The sequence below is a fragment of the Papio anubis genome, chromosome 16 (genome assembly GCF_008728515.1).
Source record: "Papio anubis isolate 15944 chromosome 16, Panubis1.0, whole genome shotgun sequence".
Classification (NCBI taxonomy): Eukaryota; Metazoa; Chordata; class Mammalia; order Primates; family Cercopithecidae; genus Papio; species Papio anubis.
Genome location: NC_044991.1, coordinates 63,755,514 through 63,782,644, shown reverse-complemented (window position 1 = coordinate 63,782,644; position 27,131 = coordinate 63,755,514). Strand labels below are relative to the sequence as shown.

At 51.4% G+C, this 27,131-nt stretch overlaps 1 protein-coding gene across 5 annotated transcripts; it reads right to left on the bottom strand.

Annotated features, from left to right (window-relative positions):
• Positions 1–1,889: 1,889 nt before the first annotated feature.
• On the bottom strand, positions 1,890–25,748 carry TGIF2 (TGFB induced factor homeobox 2). 5 transcript variants are annotated; one of them, XR_004179061.1, is made up of 4 exons: positions 25,535–25,717; positions 19,086–19,307; positions 3,975–4,889; positions 1,890–2,513 (listed from the first exon to the last, which is right to left on the bottom strand). XR_004179061.1 is itself a non-coding variant. In XM_009216175.4 (3 exons), exons 2-3 carry the CDS (start codon positions 19,275–19,277, stop codon positions 4,368–4,370), a joined length of 714 nt encoding a protein of 237 aa, XP_009214439.1. In that variant the 5' UTR covers positions 19,278–19,307; positions 25,628–25,748; the 3' UTR covers positions 3,576–4,367. The 5 variants fall into 5 exon arrangements, 4 of the variants coding, with proteins under 4 accessions (XP_009214439.1, XP_003904838.1, XP_009214440.1 ...); XM_009216175.4 differs by lacking the exon at positions 1,890–2,513 and having other exon boundaries at positions 3,576–4,889; positions 25,628–25,748; XM_003904789.5 differs by lacking the exon at positions 1,890–2,513 and having other exon boundaries at positions 3,576–4,889.
• Positions 25,749–27,131: the final 1,383 nt, after the last annotated feature.

The window sequence follows — 27,131 nt, the reverse complement described above, 5'->3', positions numbered from 1 at the left end:
AAAAGGCGTAACAGCACGAGCCTATTCTGCTGAGCTCCAGAGCCAAGTGTGCAGTTTGAGAGATACTAAGAGAGAAGTGGGGGAAAATCAGGACCTTGGGTGAATGGCTAAGGGAGTTGAGGCTCTTTAATCTGGGAAACTTGAGTGGGGAGGCTGTCTCTCGAAATTCCTAGAGAATGACCTGTAGAAGACCAGACATCCTCCATCCAGGTGTACTGGGGAGAAATTAAGATTTCGTTCACGAGAAGAAACTTCTTGTGCTTAGCTCGTAGCAGTGTTCTAGACAGCTAGATGATACTACATTAGTGGTCACTATATATAACTGCCCACTATATTAGTTCAGATAGGTTCTGGGCAGACCTGAGTGACCCTGAAGGAAAACATAATTGAATTTGAATTCTAGCTCCATATTTATATGGGCTATATGAGTTCAGGCAAGTATCTTAAATCCCTACTCAATTACTCTCTTAAAAAAAAAAAAAAAGGGGTCTCAGTCACCCAGGCTGGAGTGCAGTGGTCCAATCACAGCTCACCACACCCTCAAACTCCCATGCTTAGGTGATCCTCCAGCCTCAGCCTTGGAGTAGCTGGGACTGTAGGCACAAACCACAGCCCACTCAGTTTCTTTACCTGGGGCATCTCAATTCCATGTGTGTATACAAACATTAAGCAACTGGGGCCGGGCACAGTGGCTCACGCCTGTAATCCCAGCACTTTCGGAGGCCGACGTGGGCAGATCATGAGGTCAGGAGATCATCCTGGCCAACACGGTGAAACCCCGTTTCTACTAAAAAATACAAAAAATTAGCCGGGCGTGGTGGCGCACGCCTGTAGTCCCAGCTACTTGGGAGGCTGAGGTAGGAGAATCGCTTGAACCTGGGAGTTGGAGGTCACAGTGAGCCGAGATTGCGCCACTGCACTCCAGCCTGGCGATAGAGAGACTCTGTATCAAAAAAAAAGAGATCGAACATAGCACAGACCCAGACCCAGGCCCAGGCCCACTCAGCCAAACTCAGTCTCCCACTGTTGCAGACCCTGGTTTTTGTAGTTTGGGCTGCAGTTAGTGTATTGTCATTTCAGTATGGCAGAAATGTATTAACAGCTAATTTAAGCAAAAAGGGGAATTCACTAGCTTACGTAATAGGGAAGTCTAGAGGTAGTCCTGGTTTCAGACATGACTGGAGTTTCCACCTCATAGCTGCTTCTCTCTGTGTTGGGTTCACGCTGCAGTTGTGCTCATTTCTTTTTTATTTTTTTTTTTTTAGAATTTTTTTTTTTTTTTTTTTTTTTGAGACGGAGTCTCATGCCTGTCGCCCAGGCTGGGAGTGCAGTGGCCAGATCTCAGCTCACTGCAAGCTCCGCCTCCTGCTCACGCCATTTCTCCTGCCTCAGCCTCCCGAGTAGCTGGGACTACAGGCGCCTGCCACCTTCACCGTTTTTTTAGGTAGAGACGGGTTTCACTCCGAAGAAGCCGTGATGGTCTCGATCTCCTGACCTCGTGATCCGCCCGTCTCGGCCTCCCAAAGTGCTGGGATTACAGGCTTGAGCCACCGCGCCCGGCTGCAGTTGTGCTCATTTCTTACCGAGAGAGGGGGAGGACAAAACTGCCAGTTCCTCAAGGTTATATCCTCACCACTTAGCAACCCCAAAGCTTAACTGTTGATCCCAGGGAAGACTGGCTCCATGTGGGATGCAAAGGCCCCCTTTACCCTGAGTTGAATGGGATACAGAATGGAGCTGGTGAAAGGGAATGGGGGTACAGCGTGCACAGAACTCACAGCTGGGCTACTAGAGAGAGTAAAAGATGTAAAGCAAAGTAGGAAGCCAGTAACTGCCTTGTCTTCAAGCCTGGGCCCTGAGCCCTGGTGGATCAATCATCAAGAACCCTGTTTCTGCTTAAAAAAACAAAACAACAATTTTATTTGACAAAAGACAAAAAAGTTATTTACAGTAGTTTTTGCTCAAATAATTCAATGGGACAACTGTGCTTCTCCTCCAGGTTTATCTTACAACCAAACCCAAGCAGAGTCTGCCCCACCCCAACACCCCACTTTACATAATGGGGGAATGCCAACCAGAATTCAGCAGCATGGCTCCCTCACCCCTCACCACCCTCTGTTGCTCAGTGCACTGTGGGGAGGGAAAATCCCACCTCAGACCAACACACTTCCAGAGTTCCCTACTACAGGCATCCTGCAGCAGTTGCACCAGACCAGGGCTCACTGACAGGGCTGGGATGGAAAAGGCTGGGCAAATGGCAGCTTCAGTTAACCTGGACGCAGCCATGTTCATTCTTCCCCACTGGGCCTCAGGAGGGTGAGGATCCCTGATCCCCCTGGGGCACACGGGGAGAGGGCACGGGAGGAAGAAGCCAGAGGGAGGCAACACAGAGAGCCCAGGAAACTTGCCCACCTAGAGAGAGCAAAGCTCCCTCTCCTTCAGCAATCCATTCCCACTCCAGCAACAGATGGGCGACTCAGAAGTTGGGGAGCCTCTGTGATGGCTTCAGGGATCTTCCAAGAAAGTACAGAACACATGTTACTGTCTTTCTCCTGGCTAGGCCCACCCAAGTTAGTCAGTATCCAGGAACCTCTCTTCTCCTTGTGCCTGACCTGGTGATTTCAGGAAACTAAAGGCTGCGGTACTGATCTATCTTTTGGCCCAGTGACGTTATTCAGGACAAAAATATTTTGGCTAGCAATAACCTAGGATTAGTGTTTCTTAGGATACATAAAGATGGGACATATTGCTGTTGAACACTGTCAGCAATGAAACAGCAAAAGAGGCTGGGCGCGGTGGCTCACGAGGTCAGGAGTTCAAGACCAGCCTGGCCAAGATGGTAAAACCCCATCGCTACTAAAAATACAAAAATTAGCCGGGCATGGTGGCAGGCGCCTATAATCCCAGCTACTCGTGAGGCTGCGGCTGCAGTGAGCCAAGATCGCACCACTGCACTCCAGCCTGGGTGACAGAGTGAGACTCTATCTCAAAAACACAAAAAACAAAACAGCAAAAGAAAAAATGGGGGAGAGGGAGGAGCATAAGACCAATTGTGATCTGTTCACTGGGCAGGGGCCCCTGTAACTCTAATTTAAAGGAAGCTGAAACAAAGACAATCCCAGCTAGCAGGCTTCTAACCCTTTTCCAGCCCCAGCCTTCTCTGAAGGCAGTTCCCTGGCAGCAGTGGACACTATTGCTGCTTTCCCCAGATAGTTTCCTGCCACCATTGTGGGAAAGGCTGCCTCTCTGGAGGACTTCCTGACCAGCAGATGGCTCACTTCTCTCCCAAGTAGGAGGTGCTGGGAGCTTCTGACATAGGGCCCCTCTAATCCAAGTTCCTAAAAGAATTCAAAACTCAGGCTGCAGGGCAAAAATGTTCAAGAACAAAGGGAAAAACATTAAAGAAAAAAAAAAAATCCATCGCTTCAGTCTAGTTTACTCCCCCCACCCCCCAAAAAACTACAATAAAAAAGAAAAGAAAAACCAAACACCTTTTGATCTTACCATCCTTCTCTGCTAGGTACCTAGAAAGTTGAGTCAGAGTCTGCTGGACTGCCCCCTGCTGTGGCTTTCTACCCTTCTGTGCCTGTGGCAGAAAAGTCAATGCGCTCATATGGGTTTTTTTTTTTTTCCTGCCTTTTTTTGGGTAAACCAAACCAACGATAAAACCACCATTTGGAATTTCACACTACTGCAGAGACTTAGCTGGCCCCCAAAATAAAAATATTCCTTTCTTGCAAAACAATCCCCAGTGGCAGTGGTGGGTCCTTCCCAGCTCACCATAACGCTATCATGCAGTGCACTCTCGTTCCCCACACCTGGGCTAACTACTGCCGTGAATGCAAACCACAGCAAAAAAGGGAAAAAGAAAACAGTTTAGCAAAAATCTAAACATTCAACTGGAGTCGGTTCTGTTACATCCACTGGGTTCCTCTTTTCTTTTGTTCATGCATATGAACTTGGAATGTCCATACCTGGCTTGACAGAAACAGCACAGGGGCAGCTTGGACCCAACATAAGACTGAACTTGGCAGCTTTCCTGAGCCCAGCCCAGGAAACCAGGCTGGAACAAAGGTGTCCCAGGGATTTTCTGGAGAAGCAGCAGCAGCATCAGCACCATGCTTGTCTCCGATCTCTTGGTCTCATCACTGAGGGGAGGCCTGGAGAAACGGCAGAGTCAGCAGAGGAGAGGGCCCCCATCACAGTGCAGTGGTGCCAGCTGGCGTCTTCCTGCTGAAGACCTCTGGACAGAGGAGATGATCCCAATGTTTGGCAGTGATCCATAGAAAACCCTCTGTATGAAAGGGAACCAAAACGGAAACCCAGGACAGCTGGCTTGAGCCTTGAGCACCCTTGTTGGCAGATGCCTACTGGGGATTTTCAGAGACTAAAGGGATGGGAGTGTGTAGTAATGAGAGTGATGGGTCCTGCTGCTTCTGAAGCTCCATCTCAGCAGCCCTCTGTAGTGCCACCTCCACCAGCAGCTGGAAGCTGCTGAAGTCCTCTTTGTCCTGCTCTGGGGGTGTGGGTGGTGGCGTGTTGAAGAGTCCACCTGTGGGGCTTCCAGCCTCAGCCCTGGTCAGCAGGGTAAGTGTGCTACCAGGGGTCACCAGGGGCTTGGGAGACTCCAGCTCCCCACGTGGGAAAGGGGCTGCTGGCTTTTCCCCCTGGCCTGAGTGAAGTGGCATGGAGCACACAGACAGGGAGAGCACATTGGTGGGGGCTGGGACAGACACCGCCAGCACAGAGGGGCTGCTGCCACGGGGGAGGGCCACATCTGAGGCCTTACCCCCGCGGCGGGAAATGGTAAACTGATTAGGGTCTTTGCCATCCTTCCGAAGCATGTCTGGGAGAAGCCGCCGCCGGGCATTGATGAACCAGTTACATATCTGGAATGAATATACAAGACCGATCAGTTCGCTCAATCAAAAACAGCTATGGGCTGGGTGCAGTGGCTCACGCCTGTAATCCCAACAATTTGGGAGGTCAAGGCGGGAGGACTGCTTAAACTCAGGAGTTCAAGACCAGCCTGGGCAACACAGGGAGACCCTGTTTCTACAAAAGAAGTTAGCCAGGTGCAGTGGTGCGCCCCTGTGGTTCCAGCTACCTGGGAGGCTGAGGTTGGAAGATCGCTGGAGCCCAACAGGTGGAAGCTGCAGTGAGCTATGATTGTACCACTGTATTCCAGCCTGGGCAACAGAACAAGACCCTGTTTCAAAACAAACCAAAACAAACAGCTATGAAGCATGTCCTAGGACCTGGGAACACAGCAGAAAACACAGCAGTTAATAGTAGGAAAAGAGAGTTAAATAAGAACACACACCAGCCTGGCCAACATGGTGAAACCCTGTCTCTACTAAAAATAGAAAAATTAGCTGGGCATGGTGGCAGGCGCCTGTAATCCCAGCTACTTAGGAGGCTGAGGCAGGAGACTTGCTTGAACCCAGGAGGACGAGGTTGCAGTGAACCAAGATTACATCACTGCCCTCTAGCCTGAGTGACACAGCCAGTCTCAAAAAAGCAAACAAACAAAAACTTCATGTGGCTGGAGCTTAGAGTGGTAACTGAAGGCTACCTCTTAGCAGGAGGATTTGCTTCTTTATTGTTAAGGGTACTGAGGAGCTATATAAGGGTTTGACGTAAGGAGCAATGTATGATGTGGAGAACAGACTGGAAGCAGGGAGATGGGGTACTGCTAGTAGTTCAGGTTACATTAAGGGAGGTGGCGAGAGGACAAATGTTTGCTGCGTTTAGGATATTGGAATGGCAGGACCTGCTGCCTGGGTGGATGAAGAAGAAGAGAGGGATTGATGCTAAGGGCAACTCATTCCCAAGTTTGTAGTGCAGAGTTTCACTGCAGGCCGGAGAAAGCCACAAAGGCACAAGGGAGCTATCAGGAAGGTTATTCTTTATTTTTTCCTTATTATTTTTTTTTTTGTAGAGATGGGGTTTTAGCATGTTGGCCAGGCTGGTCTCGAACTCCTGACCTCAAGTGATCCACCTGCCTCGGCCTCCCAAAGTGCTGGGATTACAGGCATGAGCCACCGTGCCTGGCCTGGAAGAAAGTCATTCTTATTTCTCAGCAATACCAGGAGTAGTAGCCTCAGCAGAACATGCGCTCAACCAACATCCTTGACTTTTTTCCACATGCTGTTGAGAAAGCTACCACTAACTCTGACCCCATTCCCATCTAGTTGATTGTTTAGAAGTATAAAATTTCTCACCATTAAGTGATATGCATGTGGTTTGGGGGACACCTATAGCACCCTGCCCCCTATCTCTGGACGCTCTTGAATAGCCCCCAACTTTACAGCTCTTCAGTCTAGCCTCTTTACTGGTTTCATGTTCTTTCTAAAATGCCATGGCTGTCATTCCTGTTCTAGAAAACTGCCATTTGTCTCCTACTGCCTACACGATAAGTCCAGACTCCAGAGCCTGGACATGAAGACCCTCCCCTGGCTGGGCACGGTAGCTCACACCTGTAATTCCAGCCTTTGGGAGGCTGAAGCAGGCAGATCACTTGAGCCCAGGGGTTCGAGACCAGCCTGGGCAACATGGTGAAACCACATCTCTACAAAAACACAAAAAATTAGCTATTGTGATGGCACGTGCCCTATAGTCCCAGGAGGCTGAGGTCAGGGAGGCCGAGGCTGCAGTGAGCCATGATCATGCCTGTGTACTCCAGCCTGGAGAGTCAGGCTGGATGCTGTAGCTCACGCCTGCAGTCCCAGTACTTTGGGAGGCCAAAGTGGGCAGATGGCTTTCGCTCAGGAGTTCCAGACCAGCCTGGTCAACATGGCAAAACCCTGTGTCTACAAAAAGTACAAAAATTAGCTGGGTATGGTGGTGTGTGTCTGTAGTCCCAGCTACTTGCAAGGCTGTGGTGACAGGATCAATTGAGCCCAGGAGGTTGAGGCTGCAGTGAGCTGTGACTGTGCCACTGTACTCCAGTCTGGGTGACAGCGTGAGACCTCGTCTCAAAGGCAAAAATGTCGGTCAAGTGCGGTGGCTCACGCCTGTAACCTCAGCACTTTGGGAGGCTGAGGTGGGCGGATCACAAGGTCAGGAGACCAGCCTGGCCAACACAGTGAAACCCCGTCTCTACTAAAAATACAAAAATAAGCCGGGTGTGGTGGCGCGTGCCTGCAGTCCCAGCTACTTGTGGGGGCTAAGGCAGAATTGCTTGAACCCAGGAGGCGGAGGTTGCAGTGAGCCGAGAACATGCCATTGCGCTCCAGCCTGGGTAACACAGTGAGACTCCATCTTAAAAAAAAAAAAAAAAAAGTTACAGCTTCTCACCTTCCTGCTGCTCTTCAAGGCTTCTTGCTCATTTAAATTATCATTTGAGTGCCTGCTATATTGGGCCCAGTTCTTGGTGCTGGGATGCCTTTGTGAATTAAACAGACATGCACGCCAACCTGTGGAGCTTACAGTGCACACCTAGTCATGGAGACTGACAACAACTAGGTGAATAACCACCAATAAGTGCCAAAAAGGAAACAGAAATAAAGGTGGGGGGGTTATAAAGATAAGAGAAACTTCCATGGCTAAGGGTTTTGGAAGGCTGAGACGTAAGGATAAGGAAGAGCCAGCCATATAGAAAGCTAAGAATGTTCTAAACAATTCCAAGGAAAGGCCCTGGCCGTGGGGTTCTCATCTGCCCTCCTTCACCTCTATGGTCCTCCAAAACAGCTGAACCGAGGCAGGAAAGGGTTGGCTTAAGGAACCGGTGAATGGTAGCTCAGGAGCTCAGAGGTGGGCAGGGCTGACAACCAGGCCAGAGCACCATGGAAAACCATTAAATGGTCTAAACGGTGGCTTGACTGAAATTTCACACTCTAGGTCCTTCTTCTGGTCCTGTGTCTTTTTTCCTACCCTAGCTAACTGCAGCTGCATCTATTTTACAGGTGACTCAAAGACAGCACCAGGCTGTCAGGCTGGAAGGCTCACAGGCAGGGCAGAGCCAGAGGCTTCTGTGGCCCTTCTCTCCCATTCCATTCCAGCCAGGAGGGGCCCTGGCCCTGGGGTTCTTACTGCTCCTCTTCACCACTATGGTGCTCCAATGCACACACATACCAGCAGGCTTCGGTGACGCTGGCTGAGCCAAATCCTGCTAGAGCTGTGGGAAAACCCTAAAGAGAGGAAGGGCTTAGCACTGTGTGTGCCTGTAGTCCCAGCTACTCAGGAGGCTGAGAGAACTGCCTGAACCCAGGAGGCAGAGGTTGCGGTGAGCTGAAATCGCAACACTGCACTCCAGCCTGCGCAACAGAGCAAGACTCTATCTCAAAAAAAAAAAAAAAAAAAAAAAAAAAGGAAGGACTGAACAGCTGGGTGGGATGAAGGAAGGGGACAAACTTATTCAAACACCTTTGACAGCAGTATCATGCCAGCCACACCTGCATTATGTTTAATCTGCATACAACCTGAAGAGTAGAGGGCAATGTCCCAAAAGTACTAGAGAGAACTGAGCTCAAAGAGAAGAAAGCCCTTGTGCAGTCACACATCCTCCCAGTGCAGAGCAGGGATTTAAAATGAGGCCTCCTGGCTTTAGGGCTTCCACTGCTTTGCTGTGCTGTCTTTTTTTTTTTTTTTTTTTTTTAAAGACAAGGTCTCATTCTGTCACCCAGGCTGGAGTGCAGTGGTGCAATCACAGCTCACTGCAGCCTTGACCTCCTGGGTTTAGGTAATTCTCCCACCTCAGCCTTCCGAGTTGCTGGGACCACAGACGTGTGCCACCACGCTCAGGTAGTGTTTTTTTTTTTTTCTTTTTTGTAGAGATGGGGTTTCACCACATTGGCCAGGCTGGTCTTGAACTCCTGGATTCAAGCAATCTGCCTGCCTCAGCCTCCCAAAATGCTGGGATTACAGGTATGAGCCATAGCACCCAGCCAGCTTTGCTGTGTCTTTCCAGAGGAACAAAGGGGATAGCTGAGTAATAAACATCATAATCCTGATAGCAAACATTCGAACACAAAACCCCTCAGGTGCTAATTTTTTTTTTTTTTTTTGAGACAGAGTCTCATTCTGTTGCCCAGACTGGAGAGCAGTGGCTCACTGCAACCTCTGCCTCCTGGGTTCAAGTGATTCTCCTGCCTCAGTCTCCCGAGTAGCTGGGATTACAGGTGCCTGCCACCATGCCTGGCTAATTTTTTTTCTTTGTATTTTTAGTAGAGACGGGGTTTCACCATGTTAGCCAGGATGGTTTCCATCTCCTGACCTTGTGATCCACCCACCTTGGCCTCCCAAAGTGCTGGGATTACAGGCGTGAGCCACTGCGCCCGGCATTTTTTTTTTTTTTAATAGAGATGAGGTTTCTCCATGTTGGTCAGGCTGGTCTCGAACTCCTGAACTCAGGTTTCTGCTCACCTCAACCTCCCGAAGTGTTGGGATTACAGGTGTGAGCCACCATGTCTGGTCTCAGGTGCTATTCACATTTCATATCTAATTATTCATTCAATCTCAGCCTATCAGACAGGTTATGCTTATCTCCATTGAAGAAACACATCAGAGAGGTTCAGAAACTTGTTCAAGGTCACAAGTGCAAAAGCTGGGTTTGATCCAGACAGCCTGGTTCTGGGCAGCCACCCACTGCCAGCTGAAGAGTGAGAGGGAGGCTTCCTTGCACAAGAGCAGTGCCTGTGGCCTTCTTTCCCTCCCTCCCACAGCTGCCTCCTCCCGTACCTGTGCTGCAGGAGTACACTGCCCCTCTCCACCTCAGCCCTGGATGCAAGGGAAAAATGGTCAGGTCACAGTGACCTGGGTCAAGCAAACTAAGAAGGAGTGGTGTTGAGCAGGCAGTCTCAGGGAAGGAAGCCTGGGCGTTCCTCAGCATCTGTGTGGACACCTAGCCCCTAAAGGTACCTCCCATTTTGGCTGAGGATTCAGAGAACAGAAAAACACCCCCTCCACACACTCCCCCACAAGACTGTCCTGTCCAGAGCACTTGGCAGCCTAGCATCTGTTTGTTTTGTCTTCTTAGCCCAGAAAAATGCACAGCTGAGGGGCTGGGCAAGGCAAGGCGGGGGAACTGAGTGGCTGCCAGTGCCCTTTCTGCAGCCCCTTCCAGCTGCCTAGCCTGTGCCTAAGTCAGGAAAAGAACCTGTGACTTGTCCCCACTCAAGGTCATGGAGAGATGGTAGGAAGGTCAAAGTGAACTCTGTGATGTATGTGGCGTAACATAGGCTGGGGGCCTGAAAGCCAGTCTCTACCATAAAACAGGGCTGTATCTGAAAGGCTGCTGAGGGACAAGGGAGGAATCACTGTGGCAAATGGGGGTAGGAGGAGCACCAGGAGGCTGACAAGGGCTGTGATGCTAGGAGCAGCAGCTAATGGATGCAGGCACAAACCCTCTCATTTTCATGTCAAGGAAGTGAAGGCACTGAGGCGCCTTTCCCAAACGTCATGGTACCACCATTCATGCTGGGACCGCCATATCCAGGTGCTCTTGAAGGCAGTTCTCTGTATTAGAATCACCTTAGGGGAGATTTTTTTTTTTTTGAGATAGAGTCTCGCTTCTTCGCCCAGGCTGGAGTGCAACAGTATGATCTTGGCTCACTGCAACCTCCGCCTCTCGGGTTCAAGCAATTCTCCTGCCTCAGTCTCCCAAGTAGCTGGGAATACAAGCATGTGACAACATGCCTGACTAATTTTCATATTTTTAAGAGAGACAGGGTTTCACTATGTTGGCCAGGCTGGTTTCAAACTCCTGACCTCAAGTGATCCGCCCCCTTTGGCCTCCCAAAGTGCTGGGATTACAGAGAGAGCCACCACGCCCTGCCTGGGGGAGATTTTTAAAAACTGTTAGATAGTGATTTCCCCTCTGGCTTTATTGATCTAGTGGGGGTGAGGGGTGGAGTCGGGAATGTGTTTTCAGACCAGCTACCCAGAAAGTCTGGCCACCCAGGCTTAGGAACCAATGGTTTAGCCTACTGGTTACTTGTCCTTGCAGGCCAAGCCCTTTATTTAAGCCAAAAAGCTTACACAGAAGCTGAAAAAAAAATACAGACAGATGAAAGGCCTTGACATGAGGAAAAACAGAAGTTGCTTGGGGGAGGAATCAGAGGGCAGCTAGCTTTGGAGTCAGAAAAGAGCAGCTCCTACATCCCTGGCTGCCCTGGGGGTAGGCCAGGACACCCCTCCCCCACAGCTGACCACTACAGCCTCTGCACCAGGCCTCTTTCTCACCCAATAGCCCTTGCCAGGGGGACGGCTGCCTTGCCCTGGTGTTGGCTTTGGGAAGACTTCCCTCAGGAAGCTGCATATGAAAGCAGTCCTGACAGCCAGGAAGTAATGGGAAGGTACCCATCTTACTACTGTGTACCCCAGCACAGAGTCCCGGGCCGGGCACGTGGTATATCCCCAACCGTTGTTACAGTAAAGGAATGGGGCCCAGAATCCTGCCAGGTAGTCATAGATCTAGTCCAACCAATAAATTGGGCTTAGAGGATGTCAGAGGGACCCGTGAAAATCCTTTACAAAAGACTTTTTCCCTAACCCTCCCAACTACCTAGCCCCAGGCAAGTACCGGCAAACCAGTTAGTTAACTGACTCATTGACTTGCTAATGAATCGCTCCTGGGGCGGGGGTTAAAGGAGACAATCAAAAGAGATGCCCCCAGGGAGAGATAAAACAAGCTAGGAAAATGTTGATACTTGTTCAAGCCAAATGACTGGTGCTGGTGGTTGATTATTATATTCTCTTACTTTTGTGTTTTTTTTTTTTTTAAAGACAGAGTCCCACTCTGTCGACCAGGCTGGAGTGCAGTGGTGTGATCTTGGCTCCCCGCAACCTCCAACACCCCCAGGTTCAAGTGATTCTCCTGCTTCAGCCTCCTGAGTAGTTGGGACTATTTTTAGTAGAGACGGAGTTTCACCATGTTGGCCAGACTGGTCTCCAACTCCTGGCCTCAAGTGATATACCCGCTTCAGCCTCCCAAAGTGTTGGGATTACAGGCGTGAGACACTGTGCCTAGTGTTTTTCTTTTTCTTTCTTTCTTTTTTTTTTTTTGAGATGGAGTTTCACTCTTGTTGCCTAGGCTGGAGTGCAATGGCGCGATCTCGGCTCACCGCAACCTCCATCTCCTGGGTTCAAGTGATTCTCCAGTCTCAGCCTCCAGAGTAGCTGGGACTACAAGCATGTGCCACCACACCCAGCTAATCTTGCAGTTTTTAGTAGAGATGGGGTTTCTCCATGTTGGTTAGGCTGGTCCTGTACTCCTGACCTCAGGTGATCCACTCGCCTCAGCCTCCCAAAGTGCTGGAATTATAGGTGTGAGCCACCGTGCCCAGACTGCGCTCAGCTTTTATAGATATTCTTAAAATGTCCTTAATGGAAAATGAAATTTAAAAAAATTAAATACAGGAGGCTGGGCGCAGTGGCTCACGCCCGTAATCCCAGCACTTTGGGAGGCTGAAGCGAGCGAATCACCTGAGGTCAGGAGTTCGAAACCAGCCTGGCCAAGATGGTGAAACCCTGTCTTTACTGAAACTGCAAAAATTAGTTGGGCCTGGTGGCAGGCACCTGTAATCCCAGCTACTCGGGAGGCTGGGCAGGAGAACTGCTTGAACCCGAGCGGCACAAGTTGCAGTGAGCTAAGATTGAGCCACTGCACTCCAGCCTGGGCGACAGAGTGACTCTGTCTCCAAAAAAAAAAATAAATAAAAAAAATAAAAAAATAATAAATACAGGAAAAAATGATGCTCCCAGGCTTTAGGCAATTTTTCATGATTAGGAGCCATTACATTTCCTTACTTCTGAGGTCCTGCCTGTTGACCCTTCCAACACTTTATAGTCCTTTTCTGCTACTTCAACATTATTTACTGAGCACCTACCTACCAGATACCAAGCACTAAGCTATATTAGGGCTATAACTATGAACAAAACTAGGTCAGTGCTCTCCACACCTCTAGAATTTGGTGCAGTCTAAAAGCAATTACAGTTTAGTGTCCCAGTGCTCTGACCCCTCTATCTGCTGTGAGAGCACACAGCTCCTTTAGGGGATGGGAGCGTCCTGGTCAGGGATAGGAGGAAAATGGTCTGGGGAGGTGGATCAATGTAGCAGGAATGTGGGGGATCAGGGTTGAGGTTTAAGATGTAGACACGGGCAGGTGATGTCATTAGGTTGGCAAAAGCCATTGAAGGTTTTTTTGTCTTTTTTTTTGAGATGGACTCTCGCTCTGTTGCCCAGGGTGGAGTGCAATGGTGCAATCTCAGCTCACTACAATCTCTGCCTCCCCAGTTTAAGCAATTCTCTTGCCTCAACCTCCCAAATAGCTGGGATTACAGGTACCTGCCACCATGCCCAGCTAATTTTTGTGTTTTTTTGAGACAGAGTCTTAGTCTGTTGCCCAGGCTGGAGTGCGGTGGCGCAGTCTCGGCTCATTCCAACTTCTGCCTCCCAGGTTCAAGCGATTCTTCTGCCTCAGCCTCCCGAGTAGCTGGGATTACAGGCACACAGCACCACATCTGGTTAATTTTTATATTTTTAGTAGAGACAGGGTTTCGCCATGTTGGCCAGGCTGGTCTCAAACTCCTGACTTCAGGTGATCCACCCATCTCAGCCTCCCAAAATGCTGGGATTACAGGCGTGAGCCACTGCGCTCGGCCTAATTTTTGTATTTTTAGTAGGACAAGGTTTCACGAAGTTGGCTAGGTAGGTCTCCCAACTCCTGACCTCAGGTGATCCACCCGCCTTGGCCTCCCAAAGTGCTGGGATTACAGATGTAAGCCACCGCGCCCAGCCTTTTTTGTTTTAGAGATAGGGTCTCACTCTGTCACCTAGGCTGGAGGGCAGTGGCATGATCATAGCTCACTGCAGCCTTGAACTCCTGGGCTCAAGAGTCTCCCATCCTAGCCTCCCAAAGTGCTGGGATTACAGGCATGAGTTACCCTGCCAGCCCACTGAAGTTTTTTTTTTTGAGACAGAGTTTTGCTGTTGCCTAGGCTGGAGTGCAGTGGTGCGATCTCACTGCAGTCTCCTCCTCCTGGTTGAAGTGATTCCTGTACCTCAGCCTCCTGAGTAGCAGGGGTTACAGGCATGTGCCACCATGCCTGGCTATTTTTGTATTTTTAGCATTGAAGAGGTTAACTGTGTTAGCCAGGCTGTTGTCAAACACCCAGCCTGGCCTCAAGCGAACCGCCTGCCTTAGCCTCCCAAAGTGCTGGAATTACAGGCACAAACCACCATGCCTGGCCTGAAGGGTTTTAAGTTGGAGAGTGATAAATGATCGTGATCAGATAATGATGGTTTAGACAAGGGTAAGAAAGAAGCCAAAACCCTGAAATATTTAAGGGGTATATGTACAGGAGCTGGTAATTGACCAAATGAGCTGAGGGGAATGAGCTAACTGGGAGGAGTTACCAGAGAGGTGTGCAGCTGGGGCTGACATGGGATTCATGGTCAGTTTCCATCAAGGAGGGCTGGGTGGTCCCCACTGCCCTTAACTCTTGGCATGACTCTAGAGCAGGTAGCCACCATGGGTCCCTTCCCTCCAGGGGATGTCCAGTCTCCTTTCCTTAGACTCACATTTCTCCAGGTGAGATCTGTGGATGTGTCACCTTGAGGGGTTCGCTAGTTCTCTAGAAGGATGCTTGGCTTTGGGCTTCCATTTTCATCACCAATAGGAGCATCGGGGCCTAAGGCCATCCAGACCTACTCTACTGAGTCTGTGCCTTTGTCACACCATATCCCGCAGTGCAGTCAGCAAAGCACCACCCGCCATCTTCAGTTAACAGTCAGGTGGAATGTCACGGGTTTTACACTTACCTACTTTGGAAACAGTTTGATTTTAAGGTTAGGTATAAGAACAAAAGCAAAAAGAAGTGGTTTTTTTTTTTTTTGAGACGGAGTCTTGCTCTGTTGCCCAGGTTGGAGTGCAGTGGCCGGATCTCAGCTCACTGCAAGCTCCGCCTCCCAGGTTCACGCCATTCTCCTGCCTCAGCCTCCCGAGTAGCTGGGACTACAGGCGCCCGCTACCTCGCTCGGCTAGTTTTTTGTATTTTTTAGTAGAGACGGGGTTTCACCGTGTAGGCCAGGATGGTCTCGATCTCCTGACCTCGTGATCCGCCCGTCTCGGCCTCCCAAAGTGCTGGGATTACAGGTGGTTTTTGTTTTTTAATGTACCCAGTTTTGTTTTACCTAAGTGATGTGATAAAAATGATTCAAGTTAACATCTTGAGGTGAGATGGGCCCACGAAAAATATTTTATTTTTTTATTTTTTGAGACAGTTTTGCTCTTGTTGCCCAGGCTAGAGTGCAATGGTGCGATCTTGGCTCACTGCAACCTCCACCTCCCGGGTTCAAGTGGTTCTCCTGCCCCAGCCTCCTGAGTAGCTGGGAGTACAGGCATGCGGCACCACGCCCAGCTAATTTTGTATTTTTAGTAGAGACAGGGTTTCACCATGTTGGTCAGGCCAGTCTTGAACTCCTGACCTCAGGTGATTCGCCCACCTCGGCCTCCCAAAGTATTGGGATTACAGGCATGAGCCACCATTCCTGGCTGAAAAATGTTTTCTTTAAAAGGATGGGCCAGGCATGGTGGCTCACACCTGTAATCCCAGCACTTTGGGAGGTTGAGGTGGATGGATTACTTGAGGCCAGGAGTACAAGACCAGCCTGGCCAGCACAGTGAAACCCCGTCTCTACTTAAAATACAAAAATTAGCGGGGTGCAGTGGCATGCGCCTGCAATCCCAGCTACTCAGGAGGCTGAGGCAGGAGAACCACTTGAACCCAGGAGGCAGAGGTTGCAGTGAGCTGACATTGCACCACTGCCCTCCAGCCTGGGTGACAGAGCAAGACTCCATCACACATACACACAAATAAATAAATAAAAGGAGTTAGTAGGTCGGGCGTGGTGGCTCATGCCTGTAATCCCAGCACTTTGGGAGGCCGAGGCAGGCAGACCATGAGGTCAGGAGATCGAGACCATCCTGGCTAACACGGTGAAACCCCGTCTCTACCAAAAATATAAAAAATTAGCCGGGCGTGGTGGCGGGCGCCTGTAGTCCCAGCTACTTGGGAGGCTGAGGCAGGAGAATGGCGTGAACCTGGGAGGTGGAGCTTGCAGTGAGCTGAGATCCGGCCACTGCACTCCAGCCTGGGCGACAGAGCAAGACTCCGTCTCAAAAAAAAAAAAAAAAAAAAAGAGTATATTTCTCAGGTTTGAGAAAGTGTCCCTGACAAAAAGTAATTCCAATAGAATGTGACAAGTGGTTTGACAGGACAGGATGAGGTGCACTGGGAATATAAGCAGCAGCCCCAAACCTAGGCTGTGGATCAGTCTGGACTCTATCCTGAGGGCAGTAGAGTCTAGGAGTGCCTGGCCCTATCAGATCTGGGCTTTTTTGTTCAAAATAATAGATTAAATGAACAAGGCTGAAGGCAGGGAGACCCGCAAAGAGGCTGTCTACACACTCCTCGAGGGTAAGAATGTGTCTGGAACCTCTCTGGGATCCCAACTCTGCATAGCCCCATGCTGAGGAGGTACACTGTGAGATGCCATGCACTGCTGGGCACCCAGGGTCAGCCCAAGACTTTGTGCCTTAGGCAGAGACATGAAGCTGAAAACAGTAGAAACACCCACTGTATGCCAAACACTGACCAGTAGCCTTTTTTTTTTTTGAGATGGAGTCTCGTTCTTGTTGCCCAGGCTGCAGTGCAATGCAGCCATCTCGGCTCACCGCAACCTCTGTCTCCCGGGTTCAAGGGATTCTCCTGCCTAAGCCTCCTGAGTGGCTGGGATTACAGGCATGCACCACCACGCCCAGCTACTTTTTTGTATTTTTAGTAGAGATGGATTTTCTACATGTTGGCCAGGCTGGTCTTGAACACCCGACCTCAGGAGATCCACCTGCCTTGACCTCCCAAAGTGCTGGGATTACAGGCATGAGCCACCACACCTGGTCTTTTTTTTTTTTTTTTGAGACATCATCTCACTCCGTCGCCCAGTCTGGAATGCAGTGGTGCAATCACAGCTCACTGTAACCTCCATCTCCAGGGCTCAAGTAATCCTTCCTCCCACTTTAGCTCCCCAAGTAGCTGAGACTACAGGTATGTACCACCATGCCCAGCTAATTTTTTTGTTTTGTACAGATGGGGTCTCCCTATGTTGCCCAGGCTGGTCTCAAACTCCTGGGCGCATGTGATCCTCCTGCCTTGGTCTCCCAAAGTGCTGGGATTACAGGCGTGAGCCACTGTGCAAGGAGGGCCTGAGTGAGCCTTGAATTCTCCTCTTCCCCTCCTCCCTACACTCATGAAAGTGCTACAATCACCTCTCTTTTTTCAGATGAGGGAATAATGAGGCTCAGAGAGAAGGCAGTGACTTGGCCAAGGTCCAGGCTTCCTCTTGTGGAGAAGATGGAATCTGAGTCAGGATCTGTAACTTTAGAGCTTTTCTCATACAGATACTTAGATTAACCATTGCCCAGAGTATAAAGTCAGGTGACAGGAGTTCTGAGGGCTGAAATACTTACCGTGTCTCTACATGGAAGAAAGATAGGAAGTGGGAAGACGTGGGAGGTTCAGAAGGGATAAGGGAAGGAGGGAGAGACAGCACCAAAGGTTGGAGTAACAAGCTATCAAAGGACAGAGAGGGAGGCCAGGCGTGGTAACTCAAGCCTTTAATCCCAGCACTTTGGGAGGCCGAAGTGGGCAGATGACCTGAGGTCAGGAGTTTGAGACCAGCCTGACCAACATGGAGAAACCCCATCTCTACTAAAAATACAAAAAATTAGCCGGACGTGGTGCCTGTAATCCCAGCTACTCAGAGGCTGAGGCAGGAGAATTGCTTGAACCCGGGAGGCAGAGGTTGTGGTGAGCTGAGATGATGCCATTGCCCTCCAGCCTGGGCAACAAGAGCAAAACTGCCTCAAAAAAAAAAAAAAAAAAAAAAAAAAGAAAGGACAGAGGGGGAAAGAGAAAAGGAGAGTTTGGGGGAGAGGTTTGACTGGCTCAGGAAGGGAGCAGTGGGGGCCAGCAGGGCAGGGCTGGGCCTCTGGTGTTAGGCTAACAGGCTACTGTGTGTCTCTAGGAAGGGGAGAAGCAAACTGGAGGCAAAGCAACGGTGGTCCGGGGTCCCCCGCCTCTGCTCCAGGAAAGCAGAACAAAGGCACCTGCGGGTCAGCAATAGGTGCGATTCAAAGGCGACAATACTTTGCACTCTGATTAAAAGGGGATAAGGCTATCTCTTTTGAGTGTGTTCATGTGCATGGTTTGCAAAGCACTTTCACATCCAGTTCTGAATCTATTTGTCACAACAGTTCCACCAGGCAGGGGAGGATTCTGCGCACCCCCTGCTCCTTTACAGATGAGGAAATCAAGACGTGAGGCAGAACTGGATTATGAACACAGAACCTCTGACTTCTGTCCTTTCCTGGATTGTGATTCTGTCCCATCTCTTAACCACACTGCAAATCACAGCTGCCCCTTTCAACCAAGTCGCCGTCCAATACTGCGTTGGGGCAGGGGGCCGAATCCTAGATGCTCGATGCCTTCTCATCTTCCCTTGGCCTCCAAAGTTAATGATGACACCTAGACTTTGACAACATTACATTCCTTGCCTCTTCAGAACTATCCAAAGTCTGGGCCGGGCGTGGTGGCTCACGCCTGTAATCCCAGCACTTTGGGAGGCTGAGGCAGGCGAATCACAAGGTCAGGAGTTCAAGACCAGCCTGGCCAACATGGTGAAACCCTGTCTCTACTAAAAATACAAAAAATTAGCTGGGCATGGTGGCGGGCGCCTGTAATCCCAGCTACTCGGGAGGCTGAGGGAGGAGAATCGCTTGAACCCGGGAGGTGGAGGTTGCAGTGAGCCAAGATCGCACCACTGCACTTCAGCCCGGGTGACAGCACAAGACTCCGTCTCAAAAAAAAGGACTATCTAAAGTCTGAAATTGACCACAGCGACCCTATTTCATTGTCTTCCCTTGAGACAGGGAGAGTTAGGTGTTCTCCCCTAACCCAAGAAGAAACTGAAGCCCAGACAGCGAAAGTGACTGGCCCAAGACCACAGTGAGTCAGTGGCGTGGCTGGAATAGGACTAGAACACAGATCCTCTTACCACCCCCTTATCCAGATCCCCTCCTTACCTGCAGCACTGACAGGTTGGTCTGTCCAGAAAGGCTCAGCTTCTCCTGCTCTGAGGGGTAGGCGTTGTAGCGGTGCAAGTACAGCCAGTCCCGGAGGATCTTCACCGACTCCTTGGGCAGGTTCCCCCTGCGCTTCCTTTTGCCCGTCAGAGAGAGGAGGCCTTCGTCCTCGCCTAGATCACTGTCCGACATGGTGCCTAGGGGGCTGGACCTTGGGTAAACCTGGGACAAGTGACACAGGGGATGGGAACATCATTAGTATGTACTGCCTTTTCCTAGTCTCCAAACACGCTCAGCATTACTTGAGCCTGGGACACCAGAAATGGGGTAATTGCAATTCAGAGTCTCAGGCCATAACACAGCCCAAGCAAGCTAGAAGGTATGAGTCCAAAGTTCCTCCACTTCATGGAACAGGTAGGTGACTAGCAAATGGCAGCTCATTCACAAGCAGGACTCGGACTGGAAATAATTACAGTTTCCACTGAGGTCTACTATTCTCCATGTTCGGTACTGAGCATTTGGTTTTTTTTCTTTTCTTTTTTTTTGTTTTTGAGACAGGTCTCACTCTGTAGCCCAGGCTGGAGTGCAGTGGCACCATCTTAGCTCACTTCAACCTCTGTCTCCCGGGTTCAAGTGATCTCCCACCTCAGCCTCCGAGTAGCTGGGATTACAGGCATGCATCTGGCTAATTTTCTGTATTTTTTGGTAGACACGGGGTTTCACCATATTGGCCAGGCTGGTATTGAACTCCTGGCCTCAAGCGATCTGGCAGCCTGAGCCTCCCAAAGTGCTGGGATTACAAGCGTGAGCCACCATGCCCGGCCTGTACTGAGCATTTTACACGTTATCTCATTTAATTACAATTCCTCAATAAGGGAGAAGCTATTATTATCATTTTATAGCTGAGGTAACAGAGAGAGATTAAGACAGCTGCTCAAGGCCAGCGCAGTGGCTCACAAAAAAAAAAAAAAAAAATCAGTCAGGTGTCATGGTGTGCACCTGTAGGCCCACCTACTTGTGGGACTGAGGCAGAATTGCTTGAGCCCAGGAGGTCAAGGCTGCAGTGAACTGTGTTTGTGCCACTGCACTTCAGCCTGGGTAACAATAAAATAAAAAAGGTCTCAAAAAATAAAAGCTGAGCTCGGTGGCTTATGCCTGTAATCCTAGCACTTTGGGAGGCCAAGGCAGGCAGATCACGAGGTCAAGAGCTCGAGACCATCCTGGCCAACATGATGAAACCCCATTTCTACTAAAAAATCAAAAATTAGCTGGACGTGGTGGCGCGCGCCTGTAGTCCCAGCTATTCCGGAGGCTGAGGCAGGAGAATTGCTTAAACCCGGGAGGCGGAGGTTGCAGTGAGCCGAGATGGCACCACTGCACTCCAGGCTGGTGACAGAGCGAGAATCCATCTGAACAAAAACAAAACCAAACAAACAAAAGGCCGGGCGCGGTGGCTCACACCTGTAATCCCAGCACTTTGGGAAGCTGGGGCAGGCGGATTACAAGGTCAGGAGTTTGAGACCAGCCTGGCGAATATGGTGAAACCCTGTTGCTACCAAAAAATACAAAAATTTGACAGCTGTGGTGGCAAGCGCCTGTAGTCCCAGTTACTCAGGAGGCTGAGGCAGGAGAATCGCTTGAACCTGGGAGGCAGAGGTTGCAGTGAGCCGAGATCATGCCACTGCACTCCACCCTGGGCAACACATTGAGACGCCATCTCAAAAAAAAAAAAAAAAAAAAAAAAAAAAAGCTGCCCAAGATACTATGGTGGTCAAACGGAGTTACTATGCAACCCAGAAATTTCACTCCTAGATAGTCCAAGAGAAATGAAAACTTGTGTCCACATAAAACCTCATACACACATATTCACAGCAGTATAGGCTGAGGTAGAAGGAATATCTGAACCCAGAAGTTCAAGACCAGCTTCGGCAACATAGTGCGACCTCATCTCTACAAAAAAAAAAAAAGTCGTCTATCTTTTCAATGGTTAATTCGCCTATTAAAAAAAGGAATTCATAGCCGGGAGCGGTGGCTCATGCCTGTAATCCCAGCATTTTGGGGGACTGAAGCAGGTGAATCACTTGAGGTCAGGAGTTCAAGACCAGCCTGGCCAACATGGTGAAACCCCATCTCTACTGAAAATACAAAAAAATTAGCTGGGCGTGGTGGTGCGCGCCTGTAATCCCAGCTACTCGGGAGGCTGAGGTAGGAGAATTCCTAGAACCCAGGAGATGGAGGTTGCAGTGAGCCGAGATTATGCCATTGCACTCCAGCTTGGGCAACAAGAGCGAAACTCCGTCTCAAAAAAAAAAAAAAATAAGCCAGTCCTGACATATGCTACAATATAGTAGGCCTTGAAAGCATTATGCTAAGGGAAAAAAGCCAGTCATAAGAGACTACATGTTATATGATTTCATTGATCATGAACTCTATCGAGACAGGGTAGATTAGCTAACTAACAGCTCCGCAGTTAGGGCTGCGGAGACAGAATGCTGATAGCTAAAGTGTATGGAGTTTCTTTCTGATGGGGTAAAAACATCCTGGGCCAGGTGTAATACAGGCTCAGGTGTAGTACAGGCTCATGCCTGTAATCCCAGTGCTTTGGGAGGCCAACGCGGGAGGATCCCCTGAGGCCAGGAGTTCAATAGCAGCCTGGGCAACACAAGAAGACCCTGGCTCTACAAAAAATAAAAATTGGGGCCAGGCGTGGTGGCTCACGCCCGAAATCCCAGCACTTTAGGAGGCTGAGGCGGGTGGCTTACCTGAGGTTAGGAGTTTGAGACCAGCCTGGCCAACATGGTGAAACCCCCGTCTCTACTAAAAATACAAAAAGTAGCTGGGTGTGGTGGTGGGCACCTGTAATCCCAGCTATGCAGGGGAGGGCTGAAGCAGAAGAATTGCTTGAACCTGGGAGGTGGAGGTTGCAGTGAGCTGAGATCATGCCATTGCACTCCAGCCTGGGTGACAGAGCGATTCTCTGTCTTAACAAAATAAAAAAAAATTAAAATAAAAAATAAAATAAAATAAAAATTAGCCCAGTATGGTGTGCCAGTAGTCCCAGCTGCTCGAGAGGCTGAGGTGAGAGGATCCCTTGAACCCAGGAGTTCAAGGCTGTAGTGAGCTATGATCGCACCAGTGCATGTCAACTTGGACAATATAGTAAGACCCCATTTTTAAAAATAAAATAATAAAAAAAAAAAGCCACATGCTGTGGCTTACACCTATACTCCTGGCACTTTGGGAGGCCAAGGCAGGTAGATCACTTGAGCTCAGTAGTTCAAGACCAGCCTGGGCAACACAGTGAAACCCCATCTCTGCAAAAAAAATACAAAAATTAGTTGAGCATGGTAACACATGTCTGTGGTCCTAGCTACTCTGGGGGCTGAGGTGGGAGAATCGCTTGAGCCTGGAGGCAGAGGTTGCAATGAGATGAGATAACACCACTGTACTCCAGTCTGAGAGGCAGAGCAAGACCCTGTCCCCCCATCCCCCTCAAAAAAAGTCCTAAAATTGACTATAGTGATAGTTGCAAACATACCAAAACCTGCTGATAAGTATACTTTAAATGGGTGAATTGCATGGTATGTGAGTTATATCTCAATAAAGCTGTAACGGAAAAAAATCCCACCCCCAGCTTAGGATACTAAAGTTGGATTTGGACCAGGCCTCTCCCCACCTTCTCTTGTGGGCTGTATACTGTACTGCCTCCTAGGTCTCCCAACGCCCAGTGAGAACTCTGGAAACTACAGATCACCATGGTCCTGCAGCAGTCCATGTGATATTTAAGGAGCACCTACTGTGTACCTTGCAGTGAGAGAGGTGAGTCATCTCTCTACTGGTTGCTTCTTGGACATTCTCCTTTGTCAGGCCCCTTGGCCTGGTCCTAGACTCAACCACTCAAAATCCAGATGAATGAGCAAGGCCCACCCTCCACTTGGCACTGTAATCCTGGGCAAGGATCCTCCCCTCTCTGGGCTTGAGTCCTGTCTTCACCTGTCAAATGAAGGAAGGATTTTCCCTAGATGACCCAAATCAGCTGCTCAGCCCCCGACAAAGTTCTGTTTCACAAATGCAAAAAATATTTTCTTTTTTTTTTTTTGAGATGGAGTCTTGCTCTGTAGCCCAGGCTGGAGTGCAGTGGCGCAATCTCGGCTCACTGCAACCTCCGTCTCCTGCGTTCAAGCAATTCTGCCTCAGCCTCCCGAGTAGCTGGGATTACAGGTGTGTGCCACCACACCTAGCTAATTTTTTTTTGTTGTTGTTAGTAGAGATGGGGTTTTGCCATGTCGGCCAGGCTGGTCTCAAACTCCTGACCTCAGGTGATCTGCCGGCCTTGGCCTCCCAAAGTGCTGGGATTACAGGCCTGAGCCACCGCATCCGGCCAGATTTTCATTTTAAAAGCAAAAGTTCTAGGCCAGGCTGATGCCAGGATCTCAAGGCTCCTCCCTTCTCAGCCTTTTAACAGCTCCCCAGCAGGCCAGCCAACAGACTCTGGCATCTCCCAGGTTTTGTTTCCTCTTCTTGGACCTGCGCCCAGATCTCTGGGCTGGCTAGGCCAGGCTTTCGAGGGAAGGGTCTACCCTTTCAGCCAGGCCACCTGGAGGTGAGACAGGCACTGGTTAGAGGTGCCACTCCTCAGACAGCACCACAGCAGGCGCTTTCTGAGGTCAGACAGACATTTCTAGATGGCCAGGGCAGCTGGGATCCGGGCTCAGTGATGCAGCCCTGGCCGGCTGTGAGAAGTTTACTCAAGGTTAGCTGTACAAATTCCACCCTGGCTGACAGCCAAGTCTGTCTGCAGGGTTCCCCGGGTGGGCCCTGGGGAACGACCTCTCAGCCTACACAAACTTCTCCACCTCGGTGTTCTGCAACCCAGGGCCATCTATAGGCTGGGAGGTTTCCCACATATGCACCCTACACCGCACCCAGACACACTCAAGCCAGGCAATTAACCAACAGCGCTAGGATAACTGGCCCGGACCCATCGCTCAAGCCCTACAAACCCTAGGGTTTATCACCGACACATACAGCACGCACACGCACAGATTACAGACCCAGGCCTAGCACGAACAACAGTGACCCACGCAACTAACCCAACTTTTGTACCCGCCCACCCACGAACTCCAACCGACCCGGCCACCCCCAATTTCTCCGACAGGGAAAACTCCAGGCGTCATCACACTAACAATCAGTTCTACCCTCAGTGACCAGTGGCAGCACCCCCTCGACACAACATCCCATGCACCCTCCTACAGACTCCCACGACGCCACCTGCAGCCACTCCCGCACCAACTTTCTGACAACTCCCCTAGCTCGGCCCCGACACTCCCCCCGGCCGCGCACTCACGCCCGCATTCCCAGCAATGCAGACAAAGCGCGCAACCTCCCCCGCGGCCCAGACCGAGTCGGAGCACATGGCTCCCCGGTCGGCGAGGAATCGGCCGGCGCTTGGGGCGCCTGCACCCCACAGTACCCTCACCCCTGGCCGACTCCGCGCACCAGCTCCCCGGCGGGCCCGCCATCCCGGTGGGGCGGGGGTTCTGGAAGAAAGAAAACTCACGTGTCTGTCCTGGAGCAGGAAAAAGTTTGGTTCCCACCCCCTTCCCCAGCAGTTCGGGGCTGGCCGACTCTTCGGGGCGCGGGGCCGGCGGAGCGTGCGCGCTCGGCTTTGTGCTCCGAACTCGGCCCTGAGGGGGAGGGGAGGGGAAGGGAGGGGAGGGGGCTGGGCTCCCACCTCCGCGCCGCCCCCCCACAGCCCTGCGCCCAGACTCCATGTTGGCCGCCCCCTGCCCCGCAGGCTGCGTGCTTCTCCTGCGGGAGGCTCGGCTCACCCTCGGCCTGCCCGAGGGTCCCGGCGCCAACAAACTTTCTCCGGGGCGCCGGCCTCACGCGCCCCGCTTCCTTGGCCCGCCTGGGAGTGACAGATGCCTCAGAGACAGACTTTCCTTTGTTCCAAAGGAAAGGGGAACTCGCGCGGGCTCCCCAGAGCCCCCCCGCTCCGGGCCCTTACCGCGGCCCCCACTCCCAGCTGTCACTCTCGGCCGCCCCCTGCCCGGCTCGGCGGCGGGGGGGGCCCTGCCGGCGGTTAGCAACGTGCACTTTTGAAACCAAACAAATCCGCCCCCCCGCGCGCTCACTCAGGTCCGGCGCAGGATCGGCCCTCTCCTGGGGTGGGATCCTATGAAGCTGGTCCCCCCGCCAGGGCCCCGAGCAGGCTTCCTCCCGGGGGCTGGAACAGCCCCCCACCAGCCCCCGGAGCGCAGCGCCTTCGGGACTCACAAACACCCCCTGGGGGCCGTCGGGACTCACAAACACCCCCGAGCTCACACACCCCCAACCGCACGCGCCAGGACGACGCCCCCTCCCCCGTCCGACTGAGAAAAAGAAACTTTCCAAGTTGTCCGCGCGCCCCCACCCCCATCTGGCCCTCTCCTGCTCCCTGCACTAACTTTTCCGAGAGGCTTTCGGGTCCACGCGGCCTCAGGCTCGGCGCGGGGAGTCCCGGCGGGGGGCGGGGGGCCCCGGGGGCGCGCGCAGCGTACCTGCCCGGCCTGACACTCGGCCTGACAGCTCGCGGCTGGAAAGCACCTCGCGGCCTGACGTCAGATCCCCTCTCCTCCCCCCGCGCCCTCCGCGCCCTCCCCCACCCGCCCGGAGGGAGAAAACAAACTTTGTGAGGAGCGCGACAAGCTGCGCCCACCCCCCGCGGGGCGGGCCGAAGGCGCCGAGGGGCTTCGCCCCGCCCAGCGCGCCCGGAGGGGGCGGGGCCGCAGGCACCTTCTTCCTGCGCCCACCCCGCCCTCAGGAATGCTGCATGGCCTCCCCAGAGCGGCGGTGGGAGCCTCGGCCGGGGAGAGCCCGCTCGGGGGCAGGAAGTGGCCCGGCCCTCCTCGTGGAGGGTGTTTCCGGAGTGCCTACTGTGCTCCTCGCCGGAGTGGGGGTCGTTACCGAGGGGGAACTTCTGTAAATCGTAACTTTTGTCATTTCGCGCCCCCCACAAGATGTCCTGCCGGCGGTGCGATTGCTCCCGTTGCTTCGAGGGGAAACTGAGGCCAGTTAGTCCGGGCACTTACCCTCAGCTGGTAAAGGACTGGGCTCTGATGGGGACGCCTGTTATGACCTCAAGGGCCTATAGAGTCTGGGAGGCCGCCTCCGACCTAAGCCCAAAAAGCACATGGTCGGGCTCACAGGGGGCAGCCAGAGGTGAAAACTGCCAGTGTTTTGCAGCGACGCTGTGCGGGGCACTTCGTGTGTCATCCCGTCTCATCCTCGGGTGATGGGGTATGTGTTGTCCTTTGTAAGTCTCTGGCTTGTTCATGAGCCGCAGAGAGGTTCTTGATTGGCTTTTGTCACACAGTCAACCGGTGTCATTCAGCCCAGGTCGGTCGATAGTGAAGCCTGATCCCTTACCCGTTGTGCTCGGCGTTAAACCATCAGTCCAGGAGCTCCCAGAGTTCCTGTCTGGTTTCTTTTTCCTCTTCTGCCGGTTACACCCTACTCCAGAAGGTTTTCCTTGGCCTCCCCCCCCCCCCCCCCGGGTCAGTACACTCTTCCCCCGCTGTCTGCTGTGGGTACCACATACTGTGAAATACCTGTTAACCAATCTCCTAGGGCACCCCCACGCCCCCCAGCCCTGTACCCGGGCACGGCTGGGCCCAGATATCTAGGGCCCCTGAGCTTGTAAATCGCCTTGAAAACAGCTTTTGGTCTTAATGGCCCTTTAGCAAGGGAGAACTCTAGGAACAATACTCTTTAATTTTTCGCAAGCAAGCCTTAAGCCAATCAGAACGCCGATTAAAAGATTGTTAAGGTTTCACCTGGACACCCCATAGAAGCCAGACTTCCTGCAAATGTTAAAAACCTCCTCACAGCAGCGGGTGAAATGTCAGTGGCACTGCCCGTTGCTCTCCATTTCACAGACAGGGAAACTGAGGCCCAGAGTGTGGGTCAGAAACAATTTTCTTGGCCGAATAAATGGTGCTTCCCCCACAGCCCTCTGAAAGAAAAAGCCACGTCTGGGTTGCCTTAGGTAAGAAATGTAAAACC

Bases quoted from the DNA above. Each gene is read 5' to 3' on its own strand.
- TGIF2 (XM_009216175.4), bottom strand. From the start codon at position 19,277: ATGTCGGACAGTGATCTAGGCGAGGACGAAGGCCTCCTCTCTCTGACG. The intron at 4,890-19,085 runs GTAAGGAGGGGA...TATTCATTCCAG, and splicing joins CCAACCTGTCAGTGCTGCAG to ATATGTAACTGGTTCATCAA.